We start from the raw sequence: 24,206 nt of genomic DNA, 5'->3' as shown, positions 1-24,206 counted from the left end.
GTAGTCCAAAGGTATATGCTAATAAGCGGGAGCACAGCAATTCAAACTTTGGAAGTCTTCTCTGGGGGTTGGGGGTGGAAGGCAACAGTTGATTTGGTCAGAATGTCAATTATCCAAGTAAAAAGTCAATTGTCGTATGTCAATTATACATGTTATCATCCACTTTTCATTTATTCAGCAAATATTTATTGAACACTTATGTTGAGACATGGGACAGGTGCCATTTAAAATTTAGTTTTCCTGGTAATGGTTTCTGCAGTCCAGCTTATAAATCCTTCCTACCTTACAAATCCTATCAATCACCTTATCTACTTTCCTTCCTTTCTTCCCTCCTCTTTCCCTTTTTCCTTCCACCCATCCATCCACCCATCCAAGGCTTTGTTCCAAAAAGGCACTCAGGAGGCTGACAGAGTGGTTTCCACAGCTTTAAGGTCAGGTGGACCTTGGTCTGATTCTGTCACTAAGGAGACAGTGGGACTGCCATAGCTGAGTTACTACCTCCCATCTCGGGAGCCTGTTCTCCTTCTGTAAAATGGGGAGCTCAAGAGAATGACAGGCCATGCACATGAAGCACTTCGACCTGTGTCTGGCCCATACAACCACAACAGCACAGGCTAAGGACCTTATCTCCTTCAATCCTTACAGCAATCACTTCAGTGAGGAAGAAAGTGGCTTGTCCAAGGTCTTGGGCAGTTGACAGCAGAGTTGATATCCTTTGGTAACTTGGCGATTCTCCAGGAATCGAGTCCCTCTGAGGTGTGTTGGGTGAACCCATTTGATGGCGGGAATGGGATAAAGCATCTTAAGCAAGTATCATGGGGTGAGTGCTTGATAAATGATAATAATTTGAAATAAGTGAAGATTGGAGCTGATTCCTGAGCTCCCTGCTGAGAGTCTAGGAGTTGGGCTGTCCCCCATTCTCCACTCACGTACTTCACAGGAAAGCTCTGAGCAAGGACTCCAAGGCTTTTCTAGCTCTACCTCCACCTTGGCTCCAGGAAGAATGGGGACATGAGGATCATTAAATGAGCGTTAAAACTTAAGTTTTGTAGGGATGCCTGTTGGGCTCAGTCAGTAGGTGTGTGACCCTTGATCTCAGGGTCGTGAGTTCAAGCCCCACGCTGGACATAGAGATTACTTAAAAAAATCATAATAATAGGGCAGCCCAGGTGTCTCAGTGGTTTAGCGCTGCCTTTGGCCCAGGGTGTGATCCTTGGGACCTGGGATTGAGTCCCACGTCTGGCTCCCTGCATGGAGCCTGCTTCTCTCTCTGCCTCTGTGTCTCTGCCTCTCTCTCTCTCTCATGAATAAATAAAATCTTAAAAAAATCATAATAATAAAATACCAAAAACAAAACAAAATGGGTTTTCTATAGCATTTCTAATTATAAAGCAATGCCATATCAATGCAGAAACTTGGGAGGGGGGAGAGAGCAGAGGGAAAAAATTAAAATTCTGTCATTTCAGCATCTACAGAGAGGTACTGTTGACATTTGGGAGCTTGCCTTTTCAATATTTTTTTAAGATTTTATTTATTTATTTATTCATGAGAGACACAGAGAGAGGGAGGGAAAGGCAGAGACACAGGCAGAAGGAGAAGCAGGCTCCATGCAGGGAGTCTGATGTGGAACTCGATCCCAGGTCTCCAGGATCACGCCCTGGGCTGAAGGCAGTGCTGAACCGCTGAGCTGCCTGGACTGCCCCCCTTTCAATATTTTTATGTAGGTTGACAGATTTTCCTTAAGTTTTAGATAACCCTGAAGTCTTAATGTGTTAGGGGAGAAAAAGGACTGTTAGCAGTGCCATGGTGCCCCACAGCACAAGTCTATACTGCAAAATGGCACCCTGATCATGCAGTACACAACCTCTGCAGACAAACAACATGGCCCTTGCCCTTAGCACGTTCTTAACTCAGTGGTCCTAACCTTTACTCCTCCCTCACATGCCAAGAGTGTCACACTAGAAAGGAGAAGGAGGGATGAAGGACCATGCCATCTTCCAGAAGGGGCAGATCATGTGTCTAGAAGAGATCATGTATCTAGATTTCAGAAGTAATCTAGAAAAGGAAACCTTATGTGATCTGATAGGCAGCTCCCCCCTTACAGTGATTCATTAGTCTTGTCTCAGAGGAGGGAAACTGAGGTCCCGAGAGAAATTTACCCAATCATACAGCTAGGAAGTGGCCAGTGGCCAGGCCGAACTTGAACCCAGGACAATCCCTGACTTTATCTAGCTCTACGAGAATGGAGGCACAAAGATGTGGGTTCAGATCTCACCTCTTTTACTTATTAGCTTTTCTCTTCTGAGAAGTCACTTAACCCTCTGAATCAAGTTTCTTCATCTGTAAAATGAGGGAACAGCTTCCTCATGGAGTTTACATAAGAATTAAATGAGAAAAAAAGGTTTTTCCTAACAATGACGGAGTGCTATGTGCCAGGCACTGCTCAGTGCACTTCACATGTGTCCTCTCATTTCACCTTCACATGACCCTCATTCTACAGCTGAGGAAACTGAGGCTCAGAAAGTTTAGGTCATTTGCCTAGCATGATACGATGGGGCCAGATCTGGCAATCTAGAGCTCACATAGGTAACTTTCAGCATCGTGCTTCCCACATACCAAGGGCAAAATGGCAGCCACCATTATTTACTGTTGCTATCATGAATATAATTATTTTGTCACATGTGATCAGATGGTCTCTGTTTTCAATTTCCTCAGCCAAGAAACCAAGAATGGGCTGCTCCAAAGAGAAGAGGTGCCAGCCAAGCCTAGCCCTGGGCCATGCCCATGCTATAAAGGAGAGGGGTGGGACAAAGCCGGGGTAGTGTTCCTCTCAAACTCTGGCATCTCTGGTTCATTTATTGAAGGGCTGGAACAGCTCATGCCTCACGACTAGGAGGCATAGCTCCCCTGAGCGCCCTGGCAAACTTGTAAACTAGCCTGCAGTGCCCCTGCCTACCTATCCTAGACCACTAGTCCCTCTGTCCCATCCAGGGTGCCTTCCCATGTTTGGGGACACAGGACCCCTCTGCCCTACAATTTGGGCCTCTGCTGATCTCTGCAGATGGGTGCGGGTGACGAAAGAGGCAAAATTCAGAAGTAGAGAGAGAGGACCCATTTAAAAACGTCCAGCGAGCACAGACATGCCGCCTGGAATCCCAGCCTCCATCTGAGCCCAGCCAACATGAGTCACCTCCACAGCCCTTTACCTGTGAGTTGCAACACAGCTGACAGAAACTCCCAGCCTTCCAGGAGGCGGGCAGACAAGTGTGCCATCCTTTGGGCTGCAGTGAGCTTTGCAGTTACAGTTGGCACCCAGTGGCTCTCCTGCCACCAATAACATCTGTGAAGTGGTTGGATACCAGGCCCTGCTCTTGGATCAAATCCCAGCTCTAGCGCTACCACTTCTAAGCTCTGTGGCTTGACTAACTCACTTAATCACTTTGTTCCTCAGTTTCCTCAGCTCTAAAACAAGGATAATCAAAGTGCCTCACAGGGTCGTTGGAAGGATTCAATGAGACAATTGCGTAGCACAATGCCTGACGCGGTGTACTGAGCACCGACTACCTGCCAGACGCTGTAGGAGGCACTGGAGATTCAACACGGAGCAGGACAGACATGGTCTTTACTCTTACGGAGTTCACATTCCAAAAGAAGGGGAGACAGACAATGAACAATTATAAAAACATCAAAAAGTTGTAAGAGCTTTGCAGAGAACCCAATAAAGTGGTATGATACAGTGACTGAATGTCTACTTTAACAAGAGCAGCTGCAAAGGCCTGCTCTGAGCTGGTGGCTTTATTAGCAATTACTATTACTATTTACTGTTACTTATCAGGGGTCCCCTTGGCTACCACAAACAGCCTCCTGACAGTTCTCAAACTTGGTACCCTTTCTCTATCAGCCTGACCTCACCCCAAGAGGGTTCTCCTTTGGATTCTGCTTTACCCTAAAAACCTCCATCATGTTGGCAGGAGTAGCTGAAACCCCACCCTTCCCTGGGAGAGAAAGGAGTGGGCCAAGGTGAGGCTCCCAGGAAGACAGAGCAAAGAGATAATTTGCTAAAAGGGAAGAGGGGGTGGGCAAAGAACAGAGAGAAGGAAAAAAACAGATACCAAGATCTCTGGCTTAGATTTAATTTCAAATTAATCCTGGTGGAAGCTCTAAAAACAATTCTCTGGCATTCTTCTACTTTTGTCTGTGGATCTTTTAGGTTTACCAACCTTGTTCTTTACGGAGGCAGCTCACAGCAATTATTCCACAATTTCTTAGTCTAACAGGCATCTGATTCTTCTGTGTTTCCAATGAAGAAGAAAGCACTTATTAGACTACATGAAATGACCAGCTGGCTAAGGCATTGGCGGTGGTCAACTTCAACCTCTCCATCTCTTCTGTGCTGGCCAAAGGCATGTGGGTTGTTCATATCATATTCAGATCTGTACCACACCAAATAAAAGGCCACCTCTCAACCTACTGCTGGCTGCCCCCCCCCCCCCACCAACATACACACACACACTCCAGACTGTAGACTCCTCCCGAACAGTGACCCCTGTCTCTGAGTAAGGCCTGGGACACAAAGAGGTGCTCAATAAAATGTCTGCCGAATTGAGGCCACTGACTTCAGTTCAAAGGGACAGCCAGACTTGGAGATGACGGAAGATTCAGATCTAGACATTCACTAGGTTTGCCCTGGGTGAGTCAATTTATCTCTCCAGCCTCCCATTTTTCCTCACCTGTGAAGTGTGTTGGAAGGAAGGTGTGCAGGAATATCTACCACAGTGGGTTACTGTGAGAATCAAAATAACTCACTTGAATAACTGTAAAACATTGTTCAGAAAGAAGCTATTATCTTCTTAAGGGAAAAGCTCTGAAAAAAAGAAAGGGAGCTTACACAGAGACAGCCCCCCTACCCCAGGGTGAGGGTCCAGCTGGGGGAGGGAGGGGATATGCTCTCTCCTTTGAGAATTCCCCGGTTGGCTGTGAAGTATTTGATACTGGGTAGAAGGGGCAACAGAATTGGGGGCCATGGGGATGTTCCTAAGTATCCAGGATACTAAGTAGAAACAGAAATTGAGATTTTCTTTAGCCAAGTATCTGTCTCTGTATTTTTCCTCTATCTTCTCTCTAGCATTTTCTTCCGCCCTTCCTCCTCCCTCATCTCCACCTCCCTCCCCCTCACCTAGGAAGGAATTGGCCAGCTCCACCCAGCCAGCTCCCCTTGGCTCCACCCCCAACGCGGCAGGCCAAGAGTTAACAGCTTGCACCTGTTGAGGCATACCTGCTGTCGCCGGCACCTGTACCCATAGCCAATCAGCACCAGTGCTGCCGGGAACCTACCTGTCAGCAAAATCCCGACACTCAAACCTCAACATAAATCAAACACTTCCCTGGGCAGGGAATGTCTGTGTCAGGCAAGAATTAGAGACAAGCGGTCAGCAGAGCCTCGGTGTTGGTGCCCGTCTTCATCTTGGAGCCTGGGAGCCTGGGAGCAAGAAGATGTCGAATGAACTTGAGTGAGTAAACATTGGTGGATGCCTGGCGCTCTCTGAGCGTGGAGGCTCGATGGGGTTTCCAGAAGGGGGAAGCGCAGGGAGGCCGGCGCCAGGATTCACAGAGCAATTTGTAAGGGTAAATGAATGGGCTGACGATTTCACTTTGGCGTGTTGAGGCAAGCCCTATCTCAAGCTAGAGTTGAATGTTTCCCTGGGAAAATAGTTTTTTTTTTTTTTTTCCTCTGTCTGCTGAGCAGTTTCGAGCCAGGTAGGGAAACACAGGACTGAAACTGTGAAGGCTTTCGGCACCTCTTTCTGATACTCTGAAGGGACTTGGAAATCAGAGACAGCCCCAATCCCATCTAGGCTTTCTATCTTCTTGCCAAAAGGAACTTCTTTGAGGTTGTTCTAAGAGCTGTCTTAGGCAGAGAGTTGGGTTTCTCTAAAGGGACTTGTTTGTTGGGTTGGAACAGCCCCAAGTGGGAAGGTTACAGAGTGGTGTTTAAACATATGCCCTCTGTAGTCAGCCTGACCTAGGTTCATATCCAAACTGTTCCTTATGGGGCATGTGATCTTGGACAAGTCACTTAACTTACTGGATCCTCGTTTTCCTCATCCAGAAAATGGGTACAAGAATGCTTTGTAGGATTCCTGAGTGAGTTAAGTGTGATAAAAGCTGTAAAATGCTAAAGCACAGAGCAAAGGTGTGAAGATGCATTAATAAAATTTTATTCAGGGGCAGTTCTAAGGCTGAAGAAGCTGAGATGTGGTTTTCAGTGAGGTCATCTCTATTACCTGGCAGGATGCAGGTGCCTTCCTGCCCATATCTGGGATTTAGACTGCTCACTGGCTGATGCTGACCTTCATCGTGACCACCTGTTTTGGGTCCAGACCTCAGAGAAGGTGGGATGTGGATGGGATCTGAGGCTGCTTTAGCTTGGGCTCAGGGAGCTGGCAGAGACGCCAGGCTTCTAAAACACAGACTCTCCTCCTCTTGCCACGCTCAGAGGTGAGTGGGCAGAGACAAGGGTTGAACTATCTTTTTCTTTTTCTAGATGGTCCTCAATAGATCGTTCTAAGAACAGGAGACCAGACTGGGGAGGTGGTGGGTCCTAACTGCAAACAGTGTTCCAGAGTACCAGCTGACTCTTTGAGTTCTCCTAGGTTAGCCAACTCTGTTCATAGCACAATCACCGGGCATCGGATTTCTCTTCAACACATTCCGTGGGGTTGACAATGCACTGACAACTGGAATAGGAGCAGGGGCACTGGAGCCCACGCGTGGGTTCAAGTCCCGGCTCTGCCACTGAGCCGTGTGACCTTGGGCAAGTCACTTCACCCGAGTCTCAATTTCCTCACTGTAGCTTGTGAGCCATAGTGGTACCCACCTCATGGGGTTGTTGGGGGAATCCCACCACTTTAGAAAAGTGACCGGTTTAGAGCCCCCGTAAGGAGCAAGCTAATAACCCCCTTGTTGCTTCATTCGGAAAGAACCGGCGAGTACTTCTGCACCTCTTGCTTTCTCTATTCTTCTACACTCTGGAAACAGACAAAAATCTTAGGATGTGTCTTCATCTCACTTCGATCTCATCTGCTGATTAAAAACCTCGGAGGCTGCAGACAAGATCTATTCATTGGTGCCCCTTAGGGGTAAGCGTCCTGAAGCTGGGTCGCTCCAACAGAACGGTTTCCTGATTTTCTCCTTCTTAATGATGTGGGGTTGAAGTCGGATCCGCTGACAGTTGAGGCTTCTCCGTTTGGGGTGGGGTGAGGGGAACCTGTGCCTGCAGAGTAATTGCAGGCAGGCTCTGAAGCCACCGTTTGGGATTACAATGACAGAGCCTCAGCGCCTGAGGGCTCAGCTACCCTCGCTGATAAGTGGGGGGTGGGGGGGATCAGGTGCTTGGCTTGCAGGTTTCGAGCTGCTGCTGCTGCTGTTGCTGTTGGCGCTGCTGTCGCCCCTGGCTTGGCTGCCCAATTCCCCCCACAGACAGCGCTCCTCCCAGCGTCCATCTTGAGCTCCGACGGAGGATGAAATCGCGCCGACCCTCGGTGCGGTGGGAAGAGCCGGGCTCGCACTGGGCTAACTTCCGCCACTTGGCAATCGCAGGGTCCTGGTGACTTTGTTTCTCCTCCCTGGTCCTCGGTTTCCTCCTGGGTCCAACGGGGGCCATGCACACCTGCCCGGCAGGGACAACAATGCGCTCCCACCTGTGGGTCACCTGACCCGGGGCCCCATCCCTGGGCCTCGGGGAGGAAGGCGGCCTTTCGAAGGCCGGGTCTTGGGGTGCGCGGCGGCGCCTTCAGAACCCAGCTCGAGGCAGCTGGCGGGTGGAGCGCCTTGGCCTTTCATGTGGTCGGGCCCAGCGCCTGCCGGGTGCGTCTGCCAGCCTCCAGGCCAGCGCCGCCCGCCTCAGGTGCCGCCAGCCAGCGCCGCCAGCCGCCCGCGGCTAGGGCCGCCCGCAAGGCATCCTGGGGCGGCGGGGGGCGCCGGAAGTCGCGCCACGGCCCTCCTCTCGCGGGAAGACAGCCCGCGCCTGCGCGTTGCGGGCCGGGGCGGGGGCGACACGTGGGCGCGCCGCGGGGGTCTAGGGAGGTCTCGCTGTGGGTCTCCCCTGCCTCGCTGGAGCTACAAGTGGAGCTTGCCCTACTGTGTGCCCGGCGCACCTGCGCTCGCTCGCCCTGCCCAGGAGGCAATGAGGTCAGGAGAGTAAGTGATGAGCACACAGTAGGTCTATCGAGTGGGGGGAGAGAGACGGAAGCGAGCGAGGCGCACCAGTATCCCCCTCGACAGCCTTGCTCTTTCTGCAGAACCTGGGATCCTCTCCCTCTCCCCAAAGCTGTGGACTGAGGGTAGGAGGGGGACAAGGAACATCCCAGTGGGTGACCGCAGGCCTCGGTGGCTGCTGCTCCATCTGATCTCCCGGAGCGCCGGGCTCCAGACGGCCTGGAGCGCTGAAAGAGTTAACCAGGAACGCCTCCCCGCTGCGGTTTTGTGGTCGAAACCATGATTGCCAGGAGCAAATTTTTGTCGTGCACAAGGTGTGTTATTAAAAGTCGGAGTTACGCTGCTGGTGAATGAAAAGTTAAAAGCCCTCATTAAGCTCGGCCTGTAAAACAGGCGGACTGGGGCTGAGACTACCCTAACGGCGGCTGGCTGGGCTGCAGGACACTCCCGAGGCTGAGGCTTCTGCTCCTGCACTGGCTGCTCTGCCACAGGGAGGGCCCTGCCGGGTGATGGAGCCACAGAGGACTTGCTGGGGGGTGGGCGTGAGGGTGGTCCCCGCCGAAGGCGAGCGGGAGGAAGGGCCACGGGCTGGAACACAAGCAGCATATACTGGAAACTTTCCCTTTAGTTAAAAATAACAGCCAGCCAATGATGGAGCGCAGACTCCACCGACTCAGTGTCCAGTCCTTGGTAAATACATTATGTCCTTGAACCTTCCCAACGATCCAATGAAGATGGGAGTATAAGTGCAGTTTGGCCCAGGCTTGCTCAAGATCTCAAGGAAGACCTGAGATCTTAACTGGGTCTTAACCGAGGGGCTGAAAGGATGCTCCACACCAGTAAGTCACCCTGCCTCCTATCTCTACAGATACTGAAAAAAAACAAAAACAAAAACAAAAACAAAAAAACACAAGGAGATATGCCAAACTGTTCACAGTGGTTATCTCTAAGTGGAGGAATGCAGGTGAATCTAGTCTCTGCTTCCAATTTTTCTCTCCGTTTTACATTTTGTATATTGTGTTTTCCATACCTTATGTTACTTTTGAAATAGGGAGAGGAGAGGGAGTCATTATTTTTCAAAGAGAGAATTATTGCTTCGCCTAAAATTGGTGTTCTCGAAATGTGGTTCCTGGACCAGCATCATCATCATCTTCACCACCTGGGAACTTGTTAGAAATGCAAATTCTCAGCCTCACCCTAGACCTACTGAATCAGAAATTCTGGGGGTGGGGCTCAGCAATATGTGTTTTAACAGGCCCTCCAGGCGATTCTGATGCATGTTCAAGTTTAAGAACCACTGGCCTAGAAGACCTGGCAGAGGATTGGGAGGCAGGAGGTTCCCAGATCCTCTTCTGACCTGACACATAGTCGCTGGGTCAGCAGGCTGAGAGTTTTGCTGCAGGGGTCACACTTGTGTTCAAGCCTAGCTCTGCCACATGTGGACTGGGTGACTTTTGGATGAGCTCCTTAACCTCACTAGGTGTCAGTTGCTGTGTTGAAATTGGTGCTAAGCAACCCCTGCTCCATCCACCCCTCCACTCCACCTCCCTGAGCAAGTATGAGAATGAAAAGGCACAGGGCCTGATGCTTTTAAATAACAGTTCCCTTCACTTCTTTCCCTGTCTTCCTTCCCCTATTGGAGTTCAGCGTTTCTAAAATGGAGCAAAATAATCCTGCTTGGCTACCTCCCTCCATTCTTTTCATCTTCTAAAAAGTCTGGGCAACTGACCTAGTGAATGTCCTGAAGGGAAATTATCTCACCGATATTTGGTGTTATTTCCCAGGTGGGTGGAGCACCCGGGCAGCAAGAATTGGAGACTCTTGAGGGCAGGGACAGCATGGTATTTACATTTGCGTCCTAATACCCAGTACAGGGCCTATTATAGAGTAACCCTCAGTGAGTGTTTGTTGAATGAATCAGTAAGTGAATGAATGAAGGGATGTGGCACCCCGGATTGAGAGGTGGATTTCAATTTCTTTGCACATCTCAATTGAAGGAGGGAAAAAAACCCGGGAAAATTGGACAGGAAACCAAAAGAGCATAGCATGAAAGAAGAATTTCCACAGAGGGCAGGATTTTTCAAAGAGGTGAAAGCGAGTTTCTGGTATAATTAGGAAATGGTGCACAATTAATTTACATGCAACTCGAAGCGTTGGCTGGAGCCTGACCACCCTCAGCCTGCCCACCCGAAGCCAGATGGTGAAGCTGGCAACGTTTGCCCGTCTTATCTGGGAATCTCCAAGCTTCAGGTCTCCCGTTGCTGCTAGGAAGAGGTGTCCCATTTACAGATGGGAGAAGGTGAAGCTGTGAGTTATCATGCAGTTTGCTGGGGGATACTCTACAAAGTGTGTTCTAGTAAGAATAATAATAACAATAATAATTCACATTATTATGTGCTAGCACTCTGCTGATGACCTGCATTATCTCATTGCATTTTCCAACAGTAACACCTCACAGAATTGTAAAGATGAAGTAAAACAATGACTAGGAATTGTTGGGCCAGCACCTGGTGCTTGGTAAGCCCTCAAGTCAATAGTAGCTATCCTCATCATTCTGTGAGGTTAGTCCCTCCCATCTTTCCCTCTGACGGGTAAGAAAAATGAGGCACAGAGAGGTCAGTTGGCATAAAGTCACACAGCTGGTAACTAACAGCTGAAACTGGAGCCAGGTCTGTGAAGTTCTGGGGCCCATTCCGTACACATGAGCTCATGCCACCTTGTTTGCAGTAGAGTCACTACAGAGCCATGCCCTAGAATGGACTCCCCCATTTCTCCATTGAGGCCCCCAAAGAGCCCCCAGTATGTGACAAGGCACATTTCACAACCTGTGCATCCAGAAACTACATGGGCCACTGGCACACAGGAGAACCCTAGAGTGCTCCTGTCATGCCTAGGGAACACCTCGCATGGGACTGACTGGAAGATGATTCTTCCGTGAGCGGTTGTGGCAGGGCCTCCCAGTAGGTAATTAGTGAGTGTGATTGATTACTGCCAAGGAGGCTGGGTGGCACAGGACAGGGTTTGGCAAGTTATTGGGTGTATCTGGGTGTCAACACCCAGCTCCGGTCGCCCCTGAAACTCTTCCTTCTCAGGCTGAAGGGAAGTGGGACCCAGTTCACTGGATCTATCTTGTGCCAGGCACCTCCTTTGGTGGGGCTTGAGGCCACCAGCCTTGGTGAGTTTTCTTCTTCCTTCTCCAAATTGAGTAATAGTCCTTCCTCTTATGTCTCTGAATTATTGACATGCTTTTAGGATAGAGCAGTGATTTAATTTAGTACCAGATAGGAAGCTAAAAGACTCAGATCTCAATCCTGCTCTATGCTGAGTGTCCTTAGGCAAAGTCACACCTTCTCTGAGAAACTAGAGTTTGAAAGTCCCTTTGCACCCTAAATTAAATCCAAAAGTCCTCAACTAATGGCTGAGACTCACTTACTTAGTCACATTGGGAGTTTCAAATGGCTCTCAGCCAGAAAGCAGCGGGCACTGAGAGCCCAAAAGGACTTGGGATGAAACCCACTTCACCACCCTGGTTCCTCCATCCTGGTGCCCAGAATGATGCATGGTAGAGTCAGGAGGCCAAGAGTCTGGCTGGGTGTGGAACAGCTGGTACCACACCCCTCCCATGCTGTGGGCCCAGAGTGAGCTGCTGGGGAAAGGCCCCACCCACACGAGAGCCCCTGCATGGACAGTTTGTGCACCCGTACAGGCTAGAGACAGGGGCCTCAGGAAGTGAGGCTTATCAGGTAGATGCCTGAGCTCCTCTCTCTTGATTTTGTATTCAGCTCTCTCCCAAACGGAGGGAAAGCTGGGTGGGAGAGGCTCTGAGGAGGCAGCCTTGTGAAGGTTCTTGATGCTAGAAACCAGAGACCTCTGTTCAAAGCTTGCTGTCATGAGATCCTAGCTAGGTGGCCTTAGGCACCCCTTAGGCAAGCCAGGGGCCCTCTCTGTGGCTCGACTTTTCCTGCTATCACACAGGGGATAGTCATACGTCCACTCCCTACTTTACAGGGGCGTTGCAGGATCAGAGGTGATGACAAACGTATGAGAAGCATGTTGAAAAATCCAACATGCCATGCAAATGTGAGGTATTATCAAATCTCGGACTTGAATTTCCTCCTCAGGGGGCTGGCCTTCCTCGGAACAAGGCAACATATATGCAAAAAAAACTGGCACACAGTAGGTGGGCAGGCTCTAGGAGCTGTCCCAGGCTTATGCCTTTGATCCTGCATCTCCTCCCCTCTGGAAGATCCAAAGTCTTCCCTACCTATCTCTCTACTCCCTTTCCCCCTCCAGCTCTCTTCTTGACAACATCCAGTCACTCCCCAAAGTTCAGGCAGGTCAGGCTCCTGCTTCCTTTCCTTCATAGCTTTCTTGGCCTATCTGACATGAGTTGTTTGTTTTTGTGGTCAGGTCTGTCTTGCTGCCACTAAAATGCAACCTGCATGACATCGGGGATGACCTTCTTGTCTTGTTTGCCCAGGACAAGGCCTGGCACGTAGTAGTTCCTTGACAAATATTGGTTAAAATGAGGGATGGATGCCACCCCTATTTATCGGGTTTTTCCTCTCTTCTGTGTCCCTTTTTGGAAACTAATGGTTGATGGCAAAGGGACTAGTTGTGGAGTTAGATCCCAGGAGGCCTGGCTTTGTAACTCACTTGGCCAGTCCCCTGAAACAGGTCCCCGAACATCTCTGTTGCTTATTTCCTGGTCTGTAAAGTAGAGATAATAACACATGATGTATGTTGGGAGGCCCCATGAGATAATGAGTGTGAAAGTCAAGGCAAGGGGTTATTACACTGTCTCTTTTTTTGGTTTTTGACATAGAACCTGTTCACAGACTGGAGGCTTAGGAAGGATGTTAATTTAAGGACCTCAGGCAGAGTCTCCCCTCTACTGTCATTTGGGGGTTCTGAGATGATGGTGGTCATGATGATGGTGATGATGATGGCTGTTATTTACTGAGTGATTATTCTGGCAGGCTCGAGGCTAAGCACATTTCTTACATTAATGCATTTAATTCTCCTAACAGCCCGTGAGATTAGCCCCTCTCTAAAGTAGCCAACCCTGGTGACTCCATCACATGACTGTGTTCTAATTTTCTTCACAGTGCTTATCACTGACTAAAATTAACTCATTTATCTCTTTGTTTATGGTCTGTCTTACCCAATTAAACTGCAAGTTCCATGGGAGCAGAGCCTTATCTGTCTTGTTCTTGGCTGATTCCCCAGGGCCTAGGAGACTCCCTGACTGGGCACATGGAAGACACTAGATTGACCCATTTGACAGATGAGGAAATAGGCTCAGAGGGGCGAATGCCTTACCCAAGGACACACAGCTGACTTGAGTCTGTCAGGTTATGACCCTGGTGCTATTTCTTCTCAAGATACTACAGGTTCTTCTGTGCTGTGCCTGGTGGAGATCTGACATCAAGAAGGCAACTCAGGGCTGTCTTCTTGCCATCCCCCTCCCCCATTCCCCTTCCACTTCCTAGTAGCTCAGGAGTTCTGCCTTAGGGGCATCAACAGCAAGTTTGTGGAGCCCCTTGGGAAGGTGACTGAACAGGCTGAGGGTCGCTTAGTCTCCCCCTCCTTATTCTGGCTCTGTCACCCATAAGTAGAGCTCAGTCCTTGGAACTCTTCATGTCTCTCACCCCCTGGGCCCTCAATCCTCAATTTCAGTGTTAAGAGAACAGGTACCAGAAGTTCTTGGATTTCAGGCTTTGGAACATAAGTCAATGCTAATCTCATCTATAATCAAGACTTTCTGGAAGCCAAATGCTTAGTCTTGGGTCACGAAGTTGATTGGTAGCATGAGCAGGCATGAGACCAGGCCACTAGGGCTCCCAGCTCCTGGCCAGAAACTTCCAGGCATCTCACTTTCTTACTCATTCCCTCCTGCCTGGTGTGGGTGGAAAATCCCTGACTCTCTGTCAGTGGACCATTGGTTCAGTGTATTCCAGAGGAAGGGAATTTCCAGAATAAGAAAGACACCCTGAAAGGAAACTAGTGTGGGGTAAAAAACATCTTAGAGTCCAGCAGGTAGGTCCAGGTTCAGGTTGAGCTTCCAACACCTACGAGCTGAATGATGGTGAGTAGGTAATATCACCTGTTTGAGTCTCAATTTCCCCAATACCTGTCTCTCAGGGCTATGGCCCAGAATTGATGGCATAGTGCAGAAGAACAATTGGCAGGTGTCTGCCTATGGTAAACACGGAAGGTACCACAGCCACTGTGTAGCAAGGACTCACGCTGAGGGATCCCGACAGGATGGATCCGAGACCCATGTAGGCGAGAAAAGCCTCCTGGATGAACAACAAACACTGGCCTTTTTCTTCCTGATGGGACCTTATCATTGTCTTCTAAACTTTAATTTTTGAGTGGGGTAAGATATAACTAATAACTCATCAAAGCTGATAATGGTCATTCCACCAGAGTCAGCAAATTGGGGCTCTAGGCCCAGATCTGCCACGGACTTGCAGGGTGACCATGTCTTAAGCCACTTTGCAGCCCCTCAGTGTCTGGCTCCAGGCTGGGTCCAGAGCCCAAAAATGGCTCTCATGTATTAAGCACCTGTTACATGCCAGGGTCGGCTGTAATCATTTTTTGTGTGGCAGTGCTCTCAATCCTCATAATCCTACATGGATCCTAATAAAAAATTCATTTTACAAATGAGGAACAGTGCAAAGCACTGGGGATCCCAACTGACATGGAGGGAGGAGGTCCACCAGGCCTTTCCCGGCTTCTCCCATGACCCCTTGGTTGGGGAGTTTCTTTTTGCCTGGAGCTGGCAGGGGCTGGGGCCAGCTACCCTGGGCCTGCTCTGTAAGTTCTTCTAACCCCAGGCCCAGCAGGCAGCTAGGAGGGGCCTACTTCTCACTTTTCTGTCTTTAATGTCTTTGATTTATTGCAGCAGAAACTCGGGGAGTGCCTCCCTTTCCGCACCCCTAGAGCAGGAAGGTTTCTGTCATTTCTCTTTGCTGTGTGACAGCTCTCTCTCTCCCTCCCTCCCAGAGCCAATGTCCCGCACCCTGGGACCCAGGGAGGTGGGAGGCACTCTGCCCCAGATGAAGCCCCTGGGAGAGCTGCTGCCCACTGCCTGCCTGGGTGTGGTCTGGCTGCTGTTCCCACTCTGTCTGGAAAGGTAGGCCTGAGCTGCAGGGCAGCAGGGGGGCCACTTCCTTGCCCACCCACTAGTCTGCCACAGTGCCTGAATTGCCACCCCTGAACTGTTTGCTGCTGGGGTAAGGATCTCCCTCTTGCATTACGGTGAAGCAGTGCAGCTCAGTGGAAGGCACACGACTTTGGTACCAGACAAGCCTGGGTTTAAATCCTGGTTGTGTCATGGACTAGCTGGGTGGTCCTGGGCATGTTCTTACCCTCTCCAAGTCTCAGGCTTCCTCATCTGTAAACTGAAACCAATGATCCTTACCTCATAGTGTTCTTCTAAGGAGCAGAGCTTAGGGATGGAAAGCGTTCAGACATATTATGGTAAATGGCAGCTGGCCTTGGTCCTGTGTCCCTAATGTGAGAGAGTAGGAGGCTCACTTAGGATGGGGCAGGGGGTTGCATCGGGCACCAGGAGACCAGTCAGTGCTCACTTCATCACTGGGGTTCTCTTCTCCCAGTCCAGCAGCTCCCAACTTCTCACCAACCATTCTCCTTCACACCCTCTTTGCTCTAAAATGAACACACTGAAACTTTCCCACCTCTGTGCCTTTGCTCACCATCAAGATCATGTTTTACACCAGTGATTCTCAAAGGGGGGGTGGGAGGTGTCCCCAGACAGCCAGCATCAACAATACCAGGGAACTTGTTAGAAGTGTAAATTCCCAGCTACCCCAGACTTACTGAATCAGAAACGCCAAGGGTACAGCCCAGAAATCTGTGTTTAAAAAACAAGCCTTCCAGGTCATTCTGATGCAGCTCAAGTTTGAGAACACCAGCCTGTAATACACCATCTTCCTGCTGGAGCTAGATTGCCCTCAGGGCCACTCACTAACCAGGAGCTTGAGCGATTCCCATAACCTCTCCGAGCTTCAGCTTCCTTGTCTCTAGAATAGGGACAATAATAGTACCTGCCTTACTTGGTTGTTGTGAGCATTAAGTGAGAGAATGCATGGAAGGTGCTTATTAGCTCAGCACCTAAAACACGGCCGATGCTCAGTAAAGATCAGATATTACTTTTAATCAGCATCAGTCTTATTCTGGGTCGTGTCCCTATCCTGGTGGCCCCCTTCACATTTCTGCATGATATAACAATCCCCAGTGCTGAGTGCCCCCAGCTAAATGTCTGCTTCCTCCAAGGAGCCGCTCGGGATCTCTTTCCTTTGAGCCCATGCGGCTTGTCTCTTGGGCCACAGGCTTGTCTCTTGGGCCACATGCCTCGCATTTGTCTGAGTTCTCAGCACGGGGCCCGGTCCTGCCTCCTCTGTGTGCCCTGCAGCATCCTCCTCGCCTTCCAAGTTCCTGGCATCTGAGCAGCTGCTTGGGCCATCCACAGTCCATGTTGGTCAGAAAGGCCACTTCCCAAGATGGGGCTCTGCCCATAGGCTTCCTGGCCACACTCCCTAACTTGCAAGCATCGCCGCCGGCCTTCTGTGTCTCTCACAGTCTGCAGGGGAACTTCTCATGCTGGGTTATCTGGAAATTTTGTTTGTCACTATTTCCTATCCTTCTTATGCTAAGTTCCTTTGAATGAGTATCTACCGTGGAAGCATTTTACTGAATCCTCTCTGAAGCCTTGCGGGGTTGGGATTAGGGTCTTAGAGTCGTGGGTGAGGGAAGTGAGGCCCCAGGTAGAGACTGAAAGCATCTAGCTCCCAAGTTCGGGTACATTCTACTGTCCCATGCTGCCCAAAGGTGGTAGAAGATGTGGTTTCAACTTTTCAAGGCTGATAACTCTGAATTCCTGGCTACTGGCCTGAGGCTGACCATTCATGGACCTGCCTCTTGACCTTCCCTACTTATCTTCCAGCTTCAGGTCTGTGCGATTGCTGAAGAATGACCCAGTCAACTTCCAGAAGTTCCCCTACACTAGCGAGGACGAGGCCTGGAAGACCTACCTGGAAAACCCCTTGACAGCTGCCACGAAGGCCATGATGAGGGTCAACGGGGACGATGACAGTGTTGCCGCCCTGAGCTTCCTCTATGACTACTACATGGTACATTTGCCCCCTCTGGGAGTGTCCCCCTCTGACTGAACGGTCGCCTTCGTGCTCAGTCCTCATGACCCAGCAGCCCATCCCCAGCCCAGTACCATGTTTCTTCTCTCCTCTGGGTCTTCACACATGCCATTCCCTCTGCCTGGCCCCCCCACCCCTCGCCCCTTGGCTAAGTTCCCCCCCTCAGCTCTGGGTCTCGGCTTCAAGGTTACCCCATTCATTCTGCTTTCTTGGGTCTCTCATTCTGTGCCCCCAGGTACCCTCAGAACTACCATCATTATCCTTGACCCTGTCTTTAGAAACTTGCTTGCTGTGCATTTATTTCTTCATCTCCTGCATGACTGAGCTCTTGGAGGGCAGGAACCACGTGGTGGTCATCACTCAGTCCTCAGCTCCCCATCCTGCTTGCCACATACTCAGTGCTTATTGATTAAAGGATCAGTGCCTTGGCCACACATACTCCTCATCACAGGAGCACCCCCAACCTGCCATCTTTTTTCTGCCCCATCCCTTAGGTCATCCCAGTTGCCCTGTCATCCCCACCCACCTATCCCAACCCCACCACCTAGAACATGCCTTCTGCTCTTGAATCATTTTCTTTTCTTCTCAAGGCCGCTTTCACTTGGAAGCTCTCCTGCCACATCACCTCTCCCTCTCTGGAGTGTCTGACTATCCTTCCTACCCTTGCTGCCATTCTATGTAACCTAACACCTCCTGACAGACAGTCTCTATTGTTCTGTAATTGTTTCCAGGGCCTTGGCCTTGACTCTGGGGGACTATCAGCACCTGAGAACAGAAATTAGTCCCTCCCCTATCTGGTTGCCAGTGGGCAACCACAAGTACCTAACACAGTGACAGAGCCACCGACCCCTTCCCATGCCTGTGCCAGACATTGCTCATGGATTACAGGCTGCATTCTCACCGGGGTGCAGGAGGCTGAAGAATCTTTTTCCACTGCACTCCAGGCAGCCCCTACCCATCTGTCTGAACTGTCACATGACAGTACACTTTCTTGTTTTCCCTGGGCTGGGTGATTGCTCCAAGAGACTTTCCCAGATTTGAGAATGGGAAACATAAACAGCCAATTATTGAGATAACTGGCTTTGAACCTGAAGATTTAAAGCCACTTTGTAAATAAGCCCTCAATATTTACCCAAGAAATATTTTATCTACCTTACCCTAAGGGAGAAGGCACTGCCTGTGTAAACTCACATGCCAAGGATGGGAAGTGTGGTCCCAGATACGAAAAGACCCCAAATTTTCTTTCTGGCTTTGGTTCTCACCTTGGAGTGGTGCAGTTACCCTACCTTATTTCCTCCCCAGCAGGCTGATAGTGTGCTGGTAGCGTTTGGCCCAGGCTGATGGAAAAGAAATTTAAATTGACTGCCTCAGGTTGGAGACATGGTGGGAGCCAGAATCCTAGGCCTGGATTTAACCCCCAGCCTGGGATTTACAGCTTGGTTGGAGCATAATGTAAAATCTGGCACCATCTTCCTAGGCAAAGGGCCACTCCCAGGGCCAAGACGATGGGAACAGTTTCTGGAGGTGACACTTGTAGTGGTTTTAGTGAAATACAGCATCCTGGGGAGACATATCTGTCCCAACCCCTCACCCTTCATTTCAGAGCATTGTGGGTTCAGAGCAGCCCGGTGGGTAGTAAGGCAGAGAGCAGGAGTTGGGAGTTTGAGAACTGATCTGGCCAGATAGTGTTCTCCATGTGCTAGGTGCTGGTCTAAGCACTCACGACAATCTCTGGAATTAGTGTTGCTATTATTATCCTTGCTGTACAGATGAGGACAACGAGGTACAGAGAGGTTAGGGGACTTGCTCCAGGTCACACACCAGTATGTGGTCCCACACCATATCTGGGAATTAAAGCTAAGAAATCTGGATCCAGAGTCCATGCTCATAACCACTGAGACAACAGAGCCTCTCTGGGCCTCAATTTCCTCATCCATATGATGGAGATAACATTAGTAGCAATCGCAGAGTGGTATAGAGATTAAATTGGAGATTTAAGGGTGTGCCTGAGATTTGAGGGGTGCCCGGTGGCTCAATTGGTTAAGTATCCGACTCTTGAAATTGGCTCGGGTCATGATCTCAGGGTCGTGGGATTGAGCTCCACATCAGGTTCTACACTCATTAGGAAGTCTGCTGGAGATTTTCTCTCTCTCAAATAAATAAATCTTTTAAAAAAATAAAAAAATAAAAACCAGGGAGCATTATTTTTACCAATAAATCTTCACAATACTCTTGACATAGGTATTCTAATCCCCCACTTGCCATACGAAGACAATGAATCTCAGAAAGGTACAGTCATTGATTCAGAGTCACACAGCACTCTTAAGTGGTGAAGTTAGATCTTAGGGCAGATCTGCCCGACTTCAAATTCTCTGATGCCTAAGTGCTCATCTTGGGGTACTTCTTTCCACTCTCTAACTTGGGACTTAGACTAAATGCTGGTCTGCCAATTGGCAGGACCAGAAGGTTTTCTCCCAGGGACCAAGGTAGCTCCTCTGTCTGGCCAAGTCTGCTGGAGGGGGCTGATCTGTCCATAAATGCATAAATCCTGCTTTCCTCTCCACTCAGGGCCCCAAGGAGAAGCGGATCCTGTCCTCCTGCACTGGGGGCCGGAATGACCAAGGAAAGAGGTGAGGCTCGCCCTACCACCATCTCGGCCCCTTCCCTCATCCTCACTTTCACCTCTGGGCTCTGACCATCGGGCATAGAAGGCTCAGTGCCCAGGGCCCACGACTCTTAGGGGCCTGTGAAAGTGTTAGAATTTATCTTAAAATCATAAGAAAACAATGAATATGATCCAACATGGATTACATCTATTTTTACACCAATGCAACTGTAAAAGGTGTTTTAAACTATTTTTTTATGAAGGAAGGAGCCTGTGAAGGCAAGAGACTAGGGCCCACCAAGTCACAGTGAGATCCTGCTACACTTGAATGGGTGCGCACACAGCACACCAATGAGGCCTGCAGGCCATGTGGGTTAGAATTTACTGAAAACAAACTTCAAAGCCATGGTCCAGGAAAAACCCCAAAGGCAGCTTTTCTGTCCAGACTCCAAAACCCTCCTCCCTGCAGCCTCAAGGGGAGGGAGACCTGGCCTGGGGGAGGGGACAGACACCTGGCTTCCCATACTTCTTCCTCTGGCTCTCTGGGCCTCTGCCGGGCATTGGTGCCTTGAGGCACTAATGTTCCCCTCCTCCTAGCAGGCACCACAGGCCATGCTCAGGGCCAGATGCGCACTAGAGGGACCCTGCCCTTTCTCTGTTCTTCCCTCCCTGCCCCTCCCCACCTGCCAACCCTGTAGGGCCTCTCCTGGGAAACCTCCTGGGCTTATCTCTGCCTTCCAGAAAATCCAGACTGCTAAGGCAGGCATTCTGGCTCTTGCAGCCGGCCCAGGGCCCCTCCATGCTAGAAACAGTAGGGCTGTGCGTGGGGCTCTTCTGAAAACTAATTTTTTAAAATGTTAAGCTTTTCTGATTACAAAAGTAATACCTGTTTGTTATATAATACTCAAACTCTATAGAAATGTAGAAAGTAGAAAGTAAAACTTCCCTGTAGCTACTTCCCTGCCTGCTCCACCTTAACAGTTGGAGTGTATCCTTCTAGACCTTTTTCTCGACATATATTAATGTACTGTTCACTATAATAACCATTAACCACCCCCAGACACACACACACACACACACACACACACACACACACTGTGGACGACTCAGTACAGTTGTTTTAGGATGGGGACCTTTGACTCTGGATAAGAAATAAATAAACTTTTAGTTTTTGAAATTACCAAGTGCTATAAAAGATAAAGCATTTGTTTTTCCCCTCAACCTTGAGCCTATACCTTATTCCATTCTTGACACCCTCTCCGTGCCCATCCCCGAGACAAACTGGCCTGTTAATAGTAACATGTCTTGCTTCATGCATGTTGGGAAGATCTAACATTTACATTGGATTAAAGGAGGTCAGTGTGTCAGCGTGACGGTCACCTCCAATCCCACCAAGGACCTCCTTGCCCCTCAGAGAGAAGAGGTGCACTCACTCAGCCCTCCTCTCTCCCCAGGTACTACCATGGCATGGACTATGAGATGGACCTCGCTCCCCTTGAAAGCCCCACGCATCTTATGAAATTCCTGACAGAGAATGTGTCTGGAACCCCAGAGTACCCAGAGGGTCTCAAGAAGAATAACCTGATGAGTTTGGAGGGGACCATGCCCACTCCGGGCAAGGCAGCTCCCCTTGGCCCCAGCAAGCTGGAAGCTGGCTCTGTGGACAGCTACCTGCTGCCCACCAGTGATATGTACGATAACAGCTCCCTCAACTCCTTGTTTGAGAGCATTCATGGGGTGCCACCCACACAGCGCTGGCAGCCTGACAGCACCTTCAAAGATGACCCACAGGAGGTGAGGGCTTGTGCCCATACCCCTCACAGCCTCCCTGGATATGTGCATGCATGTGCAGAAGGAGAGAAGACAGTGAGGAGGTCAGAGGTTTGGAATCCATGGGATGAAATGTCCTAGAGCAGAGGCAGGTCTGCCATGTACTGTTGCCTTAGTTGTGTACTGCATAACCTACACCACTGTATGTGACAGCCATGGAATGAGGCCCCAGCAGCCTGAATGTGGCCATTTATTCTCTGAATTGTGTTTCTCTGCAGTCGCTGCTCTTCCCAGACATCCTGAAAACGTCCCCAGAGCCCCCGTGTCCAGAGGACTATCCCAGCCCCAAGAGGTAACTCAGGCCTTCTGGAACCTTGGCCACTTAGATGGTAGACAGAGGCTACAGACAGAGCCTCACAGTGTCCCCAGAGCAGGCATCATCAACAAATGAAAAGACAGGAGTGAAGGCATGTGAAAGGAGAGAGACTAATTTCTACATTTTTTTTCTTGGGCTGTGACAGGGAGCTCAGAGCCCATTAAAAAGCTGGGGTTCTGTGGCCCTCCTTCTCCCCTATGGCTTTGTCACCCCTCAGGGGTCTCTCTGGTTTCCATGATTTGTCATTCAGCAGGATTGTGGCTCAAGGAAACCATCAAATAGAAACTCCAAAAATGTGGAAATGGAGGCCCAGGGAGGTAGAATGATTTCCTGGAGTCACAGAGTGACTGCACAGCACAGCCTCAGGCTTCCTGCCCCGCTGCCCTCTGGGACCCCCCTGCCTGGGAGCACAGCCTCACTGTCCTCCCCTTCTCCTCCCTGCAGTGACTTTGAGTACACCCTGGGCTCCCCCAAAGCCATCCACATCAAGTCTGGGGAGTCGCCTATGGCCTATCTCAACAAGGGCCAGTTCTATCCCATCACTCTGCGGACCCCTGCAGGCGGCAAAGGCCTCGCCTTGTCCTCCAACAAGGTCAAGGTATGTTGTGCCTGGAGCAGCCCGGGATGGGGGTATAGTGGTGGGGCTGGCCCTGCCTGATGGAGACCCTAGGGAGTAGGGGGGCAGAGGCCCTGGACTAGGGCTCTGGGAAGCGACAGGGACTGCCTGGGCCTCTCCTGAGGCCGGGGTCATGGTGGCTGCTGTGCTTGCAGAGTGTGGTGATGGTTGTGTTCGACAATGAGAAAGTCCCGGCGGAGCAGCTGCGCTTTTGGAAGCACTGGCATTCCCGGCAACCCACTGCCAAGCAGCGTGTCATTGACGTGGGTAAGAGCCCCACCAGGCCCCAGCCCAGTCTCCATGTGTCTCCCTGTCTCTTTCTTGTGTCTCTCTGTCTGTCTCTGTCTCTGTCTCTCTCTCACACACACACACACACACACACACACTCACACACGCCCCAATCAGGTCTTTTTGTCCCAGTCCTCTGTGGTCTCTGTAGGATTTAGTTCTGACCCCAGCCACCCGCCTGGCCCCTGTCTCCAGGCCATACACTGTAGGCTTTGCAGGGATTTGCATCTGTTGGCTGGAAGCGGTGACCTCTTTTCTATGTTGCTTTGGGGTAAACAGTGCTCTAGAGACCTCAGCAGCATCCGATAAAAAGACCCCTGGGATGCTGGCCTGCTTATCCCCATGGGGAGCTTAGCCAATTGAGACACAAATGCAAAAGACAACAGAGTGGCCCCAGTGACTTAGCAGGTTTCAAGGACAGCAGTTCTGCTTTGGGAGCTGGAACCCAGGGCTCTGTCAGCAGGTAGGGGACACAGGGAAGGGGCACGGGTGCCATCTTATCCCTGTCCCAGGCCCTGGGATGTGTAGGAGTCACAGCCCACCCTTGGGCCTCCAGGTTCTGGCTCCATCACTCTTTTTCTGACAGTGTGACCTGTGTCACTGCCCCTTTCTGAGCCTCAGTTTCTTTGGCTGTCAAATGGAATGAGGCCAGCTGCCCTGCCTGCTTACAGGGCTGTTTCTTCGGTCTCAGAGTCACACATACTGGACAGCATGCTCTGAATCAGGGCGATCCGATGGCTTGTCTGAGAGGCCACATAGCAAGTGGGTAGGAGCCTGTGTTCAGAGGCCAAAGCTGAGCTCCAGTCCATGCTGTACCTTTTTTTTTTTTTAAAGCTGTGTGACCCCTGTCCAAGTGACCAGACCTCTCTGAGCTTCATTTTTTTTTTTCATTTTGTAAACTGAACAGTCAGTCATAGGGTCATTGTGAGGATTAACTGGGGGCTCACCATCGTGAAGTTCAGTAAGTGGTGGCAGCTGTGCTGTTTGCTCGCTAGCCGTCTGATAGCTCAGTCCTGGCATCACTGCCCTTGCTACTACCGTTACTACCACCACCACTGCTCTTACTCCTTCTACTAGTGGGAGATCTCCTCAGTCACAATCCCGATGAAGACTCTAACCTTCACCCGAAACTGATGAGGGCCCTGGCCTACT

At 50.2% G+C, this 24,206-nt stretch overlaps 1 protein-coding gene and 1 long non-coding RNA gene across 15 annotated transcripts in view; one reads left to right on the top strand and one right to left on the bottom strand.

The window, feature by feature from the left end:
• Positions 1–7,940, bottom strand: part of LOC144314688 (uncharacterized) — a 31,045-nt gene extending 23,105 nt beyond the window's left edge. For 5 of the 10 annotated variants that reach the window (XR_013380543.1, XR_013380544.1, XR_013380545.1 and 2 more), the window contains exons 1-2: positions 4,731–7,940; positions 4,221–4,433 (exon numbers count right to left, since the gene is read on the bottom strand). This is a non-coding gene — a long non-coding RNA (uncharacterized LOC144314688). The remainder of the gene's footprint in view (positions 1–4,220; positions 4,434–4,730) is intronic. The other 5 variants (XR_013380541.1, XR_013380548.1, XR_013380549.1 and 2 more) reach the window with 5 other exon arrangements.
• The window catches only part of GRHL3 (grainyhead like transcription factor 3), a 34,136-nt gene continuing 15,185 nt past the window's right edge, over positions 5,256–24,206 (top strand). The window contains exons 1-8 of one of the 5 annotated variants that reach the window (XM_077899121.1): positions 8,066–8,199; positions 8,301–8,531; positions 17,192–17,378; positions 19,968–20,029; positions 21,459–21,798; positions 22,053–22,126; positions 22,595–22,748; positions 22,922–23,033. In XM_077899121.1, coding sequence (XP_077755247.1) covers positions 8,497–8,531; positions 17,192–17,378; positions 19,968–20,029; positions 21,459–21,798; positions 22,053–22,126; positions 22,595–22,748; positions 22,922–23,033 — 964 coding nt within the window. In that variant the 5' untranslated portion in view covers positions 8,066–8,199; positions 8,301–8,496. The other 4 variants (XM_077899123.1, XM_077899124.1, XM_077899125.1 and 1 more) reach the window with 4 other exon arrangements.

Source organism: Canis aureus, chromosome 5, assembly GCF_053574225.1.
Source record: "Canis aureus isolate CA01 chromosome 5, VMU_Caureus_v.1.0, whole genome shotgun sequence".
Lineage (NCBI taxonomy): Eukaryota > Metazoa > Chordata > Mammalia > Carnivora > Canidae > Canis > Canis aureus.
Note: the sequence above shows the minus strand (reverse complement) of the source record. Positions and strands in the feature narration are given on the sequence as shown.